General features: G+C 35.0%; 1 protein-coding gene across 1 annotated transcript; it reads left to right on the forward strand.

Moving 5' to 3' along the window:
- Positions 1-4,269: 4,269 nt before the first annotated feature.
- LOC107712466 (glucokinase-like) lies at positions 4,270-11,071 on the forward strand. The gene is made up of 10 exons (XM_016517724.1): positions 4,270-4,429; positions 4,617-4,779; positions 5,925-6,079; positions 6,156-6,275; positions 6,547-6,642; positions 6,846-6,945; positions 7,144-7,327; positions 8,805-8,960; positions 10,051-10,284; positions 10,420-11,071. Exons 1-10 carry the CDS (start codon positions 4,355-4,357, stop codon positions 10,565-10,567), a joined length of 1,431 nt encoding a protein of 476 aa, XP_016373210.1. The 5' UTR covers positions 4,270-4,354; the 3' UTR covers positions 10,568-11,071.
- Positions 11,072-11,499: the final 428 nt, after the last annotated feature.

The raw sequence follows: 11,499 nt of genomic DNA on the forward strand, positions 1-11,499 counted from the left end.
TCAGTAGTGTGTGGTCTTCACAGATATCCAAGGTGACGAGTTTGCCACAGCAACAAGAAGCAGCCTGCGGTCTGGATTGGCGTAGAAGGAGACAGGTGTGGGTATTTTTCTACAAAAATAGGAGGAAACAGTCCTTTTGTTGCCTTAGTTACAGGGAGTCAGGGAGGGAGAAAATCATGAATGAAACCCCTTTTCCTCTACAGAGTATTAATGTTTCAGAGGATCACGAAACCCTGTTTTTTTTAAGTTCAAAGTAAAAAGTTTACTCATTGTATCATTAGGTCAGACAGCTGTAGTGGTGCAGGGTACGCTGGTCAAGCATCATTTGTTGGAACATCTCTTATGCCGGACAAGGACTTGGTAACTTGGAATGAAAACAAATTTAGGCTACAAAAATATTTGGATTTTGGTTTTGGGACATGTCTTGGATGACTGAAAATGGACCACACAGAGGACCATCCGGTGTGACTGATTATTGGAATATCCACAATTGACCATGAAGAAGGTTGGATAAGTTGAACGACGATTTATATATATATATATATTTACATTTCATTTGAGCCTTTTGCATTGAGCTGTTGTTCAGGAAGAACGGAGGAAAACCTGCACCTTATGCAGATTTTTCTTTAAAATGATGCACCCATGAAGAAGACACACCATGGACCTTCATACCATGGATAAGGTCAAATATATTTGATTCTCTCTTTTTTGCATGGTCAGCATGTGTTGTCTAACTTGGCATATGATTGATGTTTATGAAGCTTTACCTATAATTTACTTTAAAAGTATCATATTTGTAAGGATAAAAGAAACTCAGGAAACTCAGATACTTTGATCTCCTGAGAAACAGACAATACACTGGCACCTTCAAGACACCCCACAGAGGGGTGGTGCAGGAAACGCCTCTCTCACATATGCATCAGTGCCTTTTCATCCTGTCCCTCCACTGGATTCACTCAGAATGGTCAATAGTAGAATGTTCTATATGAATGCAAATAAGATTTACAGTCATGTTTGGTTTCATTTGAATAGTGTCAATCATATTGTACCAGTAGGTGTAGACCATTTTTACTATGTAGCCCACATTGTCAAGAGCACATTCTTAAATCAGATATTTTTTTATTATCTATACTTAATTGCACCTGGTTTCTGTCCAAGACATTGCCAGGAATGTAGCGTTTATCAAAGCATGCTGCAATGTCCTGCAAATATCTCTTGAGCTTGCATTGGTCCTCCCCCTCACGCCACAGTAGATGTCTTTGTTGCGAGTTTGCTCTTATGACAGTCTTGTATGGCTCATGACCTTGGACGAACTCCATGTGTGTGATTTGTGTCACTCTTGCTGCTTTAATTCAGAGATGGCATGATTGCACAATTATGTGTTGGCCTGCCAACTCCATTGGCCTGCATTTTTATGATATAAAAGTGCATTGAATGTGTACCAATAAACAGTTCTTATGATTATAAAAGCTGATAATAAGCGATGAACTCTAGCTAGAGTTGTCACGCCCTCTCGTAACATGATTAAAATTTAACATACTTTTTTTTCTGGAATAAGCCTAGACAAAATACAGAAGCCACAGCTGTAAAAATATTATGATACTGATAGCTGTCTGTCTTGATTACGTTAGACTGAGGACGTTAGACTTCTTAGAATAACGCAGGCTAGTGCAATGTGTGTTTAATAACAATGAATCATTTGCGTTCCAATCAGTTGCATATCATGTGTTTAAGTGTAGTGTTATGATACAAATTCATATGATTTGTATGATAAAGATTCTAGTGTAGGGAAGTTCTACAGTGTTGGAGAGTATGATTAAATATCAGTTCTTTAGTTGAACTATTTAAAGCAAGAATAAATGACAAATGTCTCCAAAAATAACGTTCTGTTTGCACTGATAAGCACCTTTCGCAATGTTAGTATATTGTGACCGTAACTCGGCGTGGGAGTTCAATGGGTGTCTGACCATCCAGAGTACACATGACTTTAGGTCTTGATACATACACATAAAAAGGCATTGTTTAAATATGTAGCACACATTTATATATTATAAAATATCTGTGTGTGTGTGTGTGTGTGTGTGTGTGTCTGTTAATGAGTGCAAATTACATGATCAATATTGTGGTTAGGTACGTAATTTGTAACATTACACATTTTTAGTAATATAATCGGACTACTTTCTGATCAAAGTTGATTATCACATTGATTTGAATAGGATCATCTTGTCCCATATAAAGGGACTATTTCAATTAACATATTAGGTCAGATAGGTTTGGCTGACAAAAAAGTTTGGGAATCCCTGCATTATATGTAAATACCATATATGACATGAGCTGCATTTTGTAAGCCTAAGTAGATCATAGAACCATTGCAACCAATCTATGATCAATTTAGCTCACAATGCTGCACAAATGCAGCCATGAATTTCAAAGACATAGTAATACATTGCTGAGAAAACATTTCTTGTAAGTAAAATGATTTCTGTATAGACTATCAAATTTCTGTTTAATTATGATAGGGACTGGTCTGTGTTTGCAATTCCATAAATGTACTTAACAAACATATATGTGACATGCTTTTTTAGGAAGGAAAATGTAAAAGATTAAATAGAAGTATTAGAAAGAATAAATTATGAACAATTTACTTCTAAAGTGTGAATAATACACAATCCTGCAAATAATAAAAAGTAACTGCAATCTGATTATGAGTACTATAAAACAATCTACTTACAAGTACTACACACATAGGCTATAAATTCACACACACACAAAAAAAAACATACAGTATACTGTATATATTGAAAATGGTCATAAGGAAATGAAATATACATTTGTTACCTAATAATAATTGCGTAACTAACCCAAAAATGATAACATTGTCTATTGGCAACATATGAAGTCAAAACTATGTGGATATTTGGTCACACTTTAGTTTGGGGACTAATTCTCACTATTAATTACATCTTTTGCTTCAATGAACTCCTAATTTGCTGCTTATCGATAGTTAATAATGTAGCTATTAAGTTTAGGTATGGGGTCGGATTAAGGGATCTAAAATGTGCTAATGTGCTTTACAAGTACTGATAAACAGCCAAAATGCTAGTAATATGAATGCTAATAAGCAACTAGTTAATAGTCAGAATAGTTAATAGTCAGAATTGGTCCCCAAATTAAAGAGCAACCAGAAATTTGAACCATGTAGTGTACAAAATCAACACGCAACAGCTTTCATGTTAACAGCATTTTAGCACATAATTCAACAGGCCAGCAGAGTTCAATTTTTTACACGCAATTCTATAAAACTTAACATGATATTAAAGCTTCAATTATTTCTGTCTTTTGCCTATACAATTGTAATATCTTTCTCTTTCTTGAACTTCCATCAAGTTCAAGATAAACTTGCCATTGGTGACAAATGTCAAATTCTTTTTTTTTCTTATACTATTTTTATGCTTCTGAAGCAATTTAGGACCTTTGTGTAATCACATATCTGACTTTTTAACAGACTTTTTTTTTTTTTTTTACCCTGTCTGAGCACTTAGGTAACTCTTCAGAGTGCAATAAACTTTTAATGTTTGGACTTTCCCTCACATTACATTCCTGCAGACCTATTTCTGGAAAAATTGTTTGCCCTTTGCAAACCAAGTCATCTAAATTTAGCAAGTGTTTTAAGTACAGTGGCTATTTTTAAATGTAACCTAAATCCCACTTTTAAAAATCTAATTCTCTAATTACATTAAAAAAAATCTATATAATACAATATTATACAATATAATGTAATATCACTCAACATTTTAGTGGCAAGATTAAACATCTGAGGAAATCCACATGGCAATTGTGCATCCTGTTATAATGTGGTTAAAATTTATTTCTATATTTATTTTTATTTTTTTGCATTGTATTGCATTGCATTGTACTGCATCAGAATGATGCTTGTGTTTAAAAATATACTCAATATAATAGTAAAAATATAATAAAATATAATAGTACTAATATGTTCATTGTTGTTTCATATATATATATATATATTTATTTATATTAAGGAGATTACATTGTGTCAATCTCATTTTGAATTTCCCATGGAGGCAAAGGTCAGGTCATGTTCGCTGTGAAGCGCGTGATCATGCCGAGCGGCCTTGACAGCTACGTTTCCAAGGTGATGGGTGAGATTAAGTGTGCATATGTGTGTGTGTTTGATCAAGATGTGTGTGTACCGTGGGCAATGATCTTTCTGACCACACCTCCCTACCTCCTTCACTGGAGCATAAAAACAGCTGAGCATCTCCATGCTCCTCACACACATTCAAACTTTAGCAAATAAACGCTCATCATACAATTGTTTGAAAAGACTGAAATGCCGTGCCTCACTTCAGCTCGTAGGCAGAGGATGCAGAGTGACTTTGAGTCAGTACTGGAGAGAATTCTCATGGTAAGAGACAAAGCAATGGAACTGTATCTAGACTGACATAAATCATAATACATGCTTTTTGGCTATTTTGTGATTCATTGGCATTACTGTGAGTGTTACAAACACATTTGAGATCATGCTAATATCAAATTAAGATGGTTTAAAACTATCCACTTATTTGAATCTCTGTTTCTGGCATATTCTACAGGTGGACCAAATTCTGTCTGAATTTCTGCTGAGTAAAGAAGATCTGGAGGAAGTGATGAGGAGAATAAGGAGAGAGATGGAGAGAGGACTGCGAGTGGAAACACATGATGAAGCCAGTGTCAAAATGCTGCCCACTTATGTCCGCTCCACACCTGAAGGATCTGGTAAGACTTCTGCTCTGATCCTCATGTTGGAAAATTACATATTGATATAAAGTGTAATTAGAGATAACAAAAGCACTGTATTTCAGATTTTTTTGGTTGGTTGAGTATAATTTATATGCTGCATTTTCTAAATTATTGTTTAAAAATATATTAATTAAATGTAAAAAAAAGTTTTGTTTAGGACTTTTATGTTGTTATGTTGTTGCATCTGACATCTGATGCTCTTAGGAAGCATATATTCATGGTAAAGTAATAGTTTGTCATTTGTTAATTCTGTCATCATTTACTCACCCTAATGTTGTTCCAAAACTGTATAACTGACTTTCTTCTGTGAAACATACATTTTTTGAATAATGTTTGAACTATTTTGTCCTTACAGTGAAAGTCAGTGGAGTCTAAAACAATATTTGACCCCACTGACTTTCATTGTAAGGACAGAAAGCAGGCAAGAAGAACAAAAAAGTTGTACTGGTTTGGAATAACTTGGACTGGTGGATTGTTCCTTTAAGTGACGTAAAGTAAATATCTGACCCTGGACCACAAAACCAGCCACAAGGGTCAATTTTATGAAATTGAGATGTATACATCACCTGAAAGCTGAATAAATAATCATTCCATTGATGTATGGTTTGTTATGATAGGACATTATTTGGCTGAGATACAACTATTTGAAAATCTGGAATCTGAGGGTGCCAAAAAATCTAAATATTGAGAAAATCGCCTTTAAGTTGTTCAAATGAAGATTTAGCAATGCATATTACTAATCAAAAATTTTTATACATTTTGAGTTTTGATATATTTACAATAGGAAATTTACAAAATATCTTCATGAAACATGATCTTTACTTAATATCCTAATGATTATTGACATAAAAGAAAAATCGATAATTTTGCCCCATACAATGTATTGTTGGCTGTTGCTACAAATATACCCCAGCGACTTAAGACTGGTTTTGTGGTCCAGGGTCACATATATTGTAGTGTGCTATGAGTTTAATCAATATTAGCTTCTTATTAGGTAAGTTTAAGTAAATAACAGATGAGTACATTGACAAAAAGCCCTAATGGGCTTTCTTTCCTGGAATCAGGTGTTGATTCCTATGACTCATGATGTTGCTGATGCTTATTCATGTGACTCATCTCAGAGGTTGGTGATTTCCTGGCACTGGATCTTGGAGGGACAAACTTTCGAGTGATGCTGGTGAAAGTAGGTGAGGATGAAGAGCGAGGCTGGAAGGTGGAGACGAAGCATCACATGTACTCCATCCCTGAAGACGCCATGACCGGCACAGCTGAAATGGTGAGATATCAAAAGGTCAAACACTGACATATTCTGACATTTTAGACTCAATGTAGCCCCTTTTCTTTACATATAGTTGTTTGACTACATTGCCAGCTGCATATCTGACTTCCTGGACAAACATAATCTGAAACATAAGAAGCTTCCACTGGGATTCACCTTCTCTTTTCCAGTACGTCATGAGGATTTGGACAAGGTCAGTGTCTGTATGCATATAAACATGAGCCTCTTAAAGGGATAGTTCCCCTTCAGTTGCTGGTCCCCATTGACTTGCATAGTGTTAAGTCAATGGGGACCAGCAACTGAAGGGGAACTATCCCTTTAAGGTTTAATCACATCGATGTTGTGGCAGATGTGTGCCATATTTTTAAACTCATTTCATTATAAAGTGAAGTTGACATGCATTTTAATGGATGTGAACTTTTTAATGTTTTAGGTTAACAGCCGTACTATTTAAATTTTAACAGGGCATTCTGCTTAACTGGACTAAAGGCTTCAAGGCCTCTGGCGCTGAGGGCAATAATGTTGTTGGTCTACTGAGAGATGCCATTAAAAGAAGAGGGGTTAGTATGCATGACTTACCTGTCATACTAAAAATTTCCAGCAGAAATTCTGTTATTGGATCTTGCCCAACTGGTAATAGAAAGGTTATGAAGGAGAACAGAAAGCTGCTTTCACACCAGTAGTACATTAGACACCTTAAAAGCTTATAATAAAAGGTTTAAACCGCTGTCCTATAAAAGTGAATGAATAATTCTTTGTTCAGGACTTTGAAATGGATGTGGTTGCCATGGTGAACGACACAGTAGCCACCATGATCTCCTGCTACTATGAAGACCGCAGCTGTGAAGTCGGTATGATAGTAGGTAAGAGTGACCGCACACACTAAGACCCATGTAAATATAATTAGAGCTCGGACATACACTTTATAACAGGAAGATGGAATATTTTAACAACCATCCAGGAAAAAACAACATGGCAATAAAGCAATAGGCTTGAAGCTTTTAGTTTAATGTTTTTGTTGTCTCTTTCTTTTTCTCTTTCATTTTTTCATGGTTTCTCAGGGACCGGCTGTAATGCGTGTTATATGGAGGAGATGCGTAAGGTGGAGCTGCTGGAGGGAGAGGAGGGGAGGATGTGTGTGAACACAGAGTGGGGAGCATTTGGGGACAATGGTGAACTGGAGGACTTCCGGCTGGAGTACGACCGTGTTATTGATGAGACTTCACTAAACCCTGGACGTCAGCTGTGAGTGAGCTTTAAAAAATTCACAAAAATTCCAAAAAAGAAAAGGTGGTCCAGAAGTCTGATACCAGTTTGATAATGCCAGGATCAAATGCATATTTAAATTTGGGGGAAAAAATGCAATTTAAAATGTAAAAACAAAGAAAGGTTATGAGGTAATTAAATTAATAAAAAATATATATATATATTTAAATATGACTTATTGCTTATAGTGAAGCACAAGATGCACTTCAGAACCTGATATGATATATGTCATAACAACATTTACTACATTATCAAAATAGAAAAATATACACAAATATACAAAATATACAAATTTTTAGTGATCTCAGACTTTTGAACTCTGCTTAGTATCTTCAGTAAACTACAAAATATTTTGGATACATAATAGCAGCACAGCAAATGAGAACATTTCTTAATTTAAACATACATTAAAGTAGTATTCCCAAACTTGTATGGAGTTATGCATCTTTTGTTTGATATTTTAGGATATTTGGATTTAAAACTATCACATGAGCATTATTTCAGTATCTCATCTATGAAAGAAGTATTTGACTCATATATTTTGTACTGTGATCAGTGCACATAATTGCATTGAATGTGCACTCGTAGTGTACTTCAAATCTCAAAAGTCCATTAGAAAAAATTTATATATACTTTCAGATAATGTATTAATGTAATATAGGCCAATTAAGTGTACTTTAAGGGTTTCTTTCATGACTGTTTCTTAACACACTTAAGTACCCTTTTAAAGTGCCTTTTGTAATAATATCAAATTAAAAGTTTTACTTTAAAGTACATTTTAAGTCATCATAAAAATATGGTGCTATGCATCTTTCTTTGATATTTTAGGATATTTTAATGCAATTTTCATCTAAAACAATTACAGGAGCATTATTTAAACTACTCATCTATGAAATAAGTATAAGAAATCAGTCTATGTTATGATGTCACATATATCCTATCAAACAACTCTTTAATAAAATGTGAAGATGCATGCACAATTTCTTCAAATATCACATCTGTAACTAGATTAGACACTTTAGGAGCAGCGGTGTGATCAATGTCTGAATCTGAACTGCAGATGTCCTTACATACTTGCTTCTAGTTTAAGGGCTTAGTTAGACGGCAACCTGGAGCTCTTATGTGGTCTCCAGGTGACGAGGGTTGTTTTTCTGTACATGTGGAGATACTGACGGTAGCCACGTCAGTGCTGGAATACACACGGCTGGATTAATGGCCAGGGAAAGAGATCATTAGTGAAGCTGCTCGCTTAATGGGTATTTACAATGTATGCTAGAAGATACTCAATGGGCTGCTCCTCTGTCCACGTCGCTTTAGGCCATTTGTATTTCATGATTATCCTCAGGTTTTTACTAGCATTAAAATCTTTCCTTTTGCTGCTGAAATTGATGACTCAGTGTCAGTGTTTTAACTTTGAAAGATCTAATATCTATATTTTCTGTTCTCATGACTCTAGGTATGAAAAGCTGATTGGTGGGAAGTATATGGGAGAGCTTGTGCGTCTTGTGCTGCTAAAACTAGTGAATGAAAATCTGCTGTTTAACGGCGAAGCCTCAGACCTGCTGAAAACACGTGGAGCTTTTGAAACTCGCTTCGTCTCCCAGATTGAGAGGTATGACTGATGATTTTAAAAAGAGAACTGTAGATTGTATTGTTTGTTTAAACATTCTTAAATCAAGATACATTTGTTTGAGAAGCAAAGTGATATAAGATATTAAGTTTTGCTGTCTGAATATCGTAATTAAGTGTTTATACTGAAAACGCGAAAATATCTGCCAATGGTGTTCTTGTTTTCAGCATGAACTCACTTAATTTTGATCACTGTTTTCAGAAAACAAGGCTTTAAAATCAGAACCTTCAAAAACTTTTGAATAAGTGCACTTAATTTAATTGAATGTGCACTTCAGTGTAGTGTACTTCAAAACTACATAAACTGTACTTACAGATAATATATCAATGAAATTAAAGGTCACTTCATTGCACTAAAGAGTACATTTAACACACTTAAGTGTTTAACTTTAAAGTGCATTCTAAATCATTGATTTAATAATCTTTTGTTGTGCTTTAAAGAAGTACACTGATTTAATATCAATTTAAACTAGTGCTGTCAAATGATTAATCACGATTAATCGCATCCCCCCAAAAAAGTTTTTGTTTGCATAATATATGTGTGTGTTCTGTGTATATTTATTATGTATATATAAATACACACACACATATATATTTTGAAAATATTTACATGTATTTACATGTCTATATTTATATTCACATAATTTATATTATAAATAAATATATTTAATATATAAACATAACATCTTTTTCTGAAATATATACATGCATGCATGTGTGTGTATTTACATATACATAATAAAAATACACAGCGCACATACATATATTATGTAAACAAAAACTTTTATTTTGGATGCGATTAATCGCGATTAATCGTTTGACAGCCCTAATTTAAACAATAATACATTTCCATTTAATTTCAAATAAGTATCTGAAAATCAGTTCACACAAGTATGTTCATCTAAAGTATATTATATTTGAAATAAGTACTAAATCTATGCTAAAGTATACTTCTTTTTCACAAGGATGATGAAAAGATGATAATACTATCTCAGCAAGGTTAAGAGAATCAGAATTTATATAAAAAACACATGCTTGTACTTAGGCTACACATTTTATTTGATTAATTTCAGTGACACGGGGGACAGAAAGCAGATCTACAACATCCTAAGCTCACTGGGAATCTTACCGTCGGAGCTGGACTGTGACATTGTGCGTCTGGTCTGCGAGAGCGTGTCTACGCGAGCCGCTCACATGTGCGGGGCCGGCCTCACTGGCGTCATCAACCTAATGACGGAACGCCGTTGTCAAGAGGAACTGAAGATCACTGTGGGAGTCGATGGCTCTGTCTACAAACTACACCCTCAGTGAGTACAAGACGATTGAGAGGGATTATGGGAAGGCAAACAAAGAGAAATGAGGGGGGGAAATGAAGAGGAAACAGAGATGAGTAAAGGATATAACACTATGTGATATAACATTTTCCAAATTCTCCCATTCAGTTTCAAGGAGCGGTTCCATAAGCTTGTGTGGGAAATGACTCCTCACTGCGAAATTACCTTCATCCAATCAGAAGAGGGGAGCGGTAGGGGCGCGGCTCTCATTTCCGCTGTGGCATGCAAGATGGCCGCCTGCATGCTGACACCGTGATAAACCACGATTCGACCTCATCAGGTGGATCTCATGAATCACAGCTGACCCACAATGTTAGAGCGGCCTCTCAAAGCCTCTCCATATGGTGAAAGTGCTATTCTCCTTTTCAGCATTGCATTGCGAATGTAAAGTGGCCGGCTATGGGGTTGTTTGGCAACATCTATTAACTACATGCATGCAGCCCATTAAAATGTTTAACATATGTATTATTTTATGCCATAAAGTCAGATATTTGCAGTTAAATATGCTTTTAGACACAACATACACTTTTCTTGTTAGCTATAGTCCTGAGCACATTCAGGTGGTGTTACATATACTTGCACCTTCATGGCTCTTTGGAGGTTAGGAGAGAAATGGAGGGAACTACGTAGATGTGTTTGTACATATATGAACTGGTCAGGTTCAGCAAGGTAATAGTGCACTGTTTATGGCTTGTTTTATTTATTGACTTTTAAATTATGTTTATATTCAGTGGTAATCAGAAGTGTTCAATTATTTAATGCAGGACTTGAACATACTTTGTACATGTGATTGATTGTTGTAAATAAAGCTGCTGTACTACTGAGTGCTTGAATAGTTGTTTTTAGAGGTCTGTTATAATTTCCTTCAAATTTAAATTAACATTATACTCAAACATAAAGATAAATAGTGAAAAAGAAAGTATAAAGACATTTATCACAATAGATTCAATTATCCATCCTGGTCCAGCCTTTTGTATGGTATAGCAAGGCTAAAGATTAAATACAATAAACACAATAAAATATTAAAATGATCAAATAAAATGTAAAAATTATAAGAAGGAGCCTTAGATTAGAAATAAAATAAACTACTCCATGAGATTGGCATGACATTTAAGGGATTCTCAAGACCTTATGAGGGATTTATTCAAGACCCCGTGGAACAGGATGGATCATCATGACAAAAGTGTT

The sequence above is a fragment of the Sinocyclocheilus rhinocerous genome, unplaced genomic scaffold (assembly GCF_001515625.1).
Source record: "Sinocyclocheilus rhinocerous isolate Xijiao unplaced genomic scaffold, SAMN03320098_v1.1 scaffold87, whole genome shotgun sequence".
Taxonomy (NCBI): domain Eukaryota; kingdom Metazoa; phylum Chordata; class Actinopteri; order Cypriniformes; family Cyprinidae; genus Sinocyclocheilus; species Sinocyclocheilus rhinocerous.

What these genes read in the sequence shown, in the direction of transcription:
- LOC107712466 (XM_016517724.1), top strand. Translation starts at nt 4,355, where the DNA reads ATGCCGTGCCTCACTTCAGCTCGTAGGCAGAGGATGCAGAGTGACTTT. An exon ending in CTAAACCCTGGACGTCAGCT is followed by an intron (nt 7,328 to 8,804) that starts GTGAGTGAGCTT and finishes TCATGACTCTAG; the next exon opens with GTATGAAAAGCTGATTGGTG. An exon ending in TTCGTCTCCCAGATTGAGAG is followed by an intron (nt 8,961 to 10,050) that starts GTATGACTGATG and finishes GATTAATTTCAG; the next exon opens with TGACACGGGGGACAGAAAGC.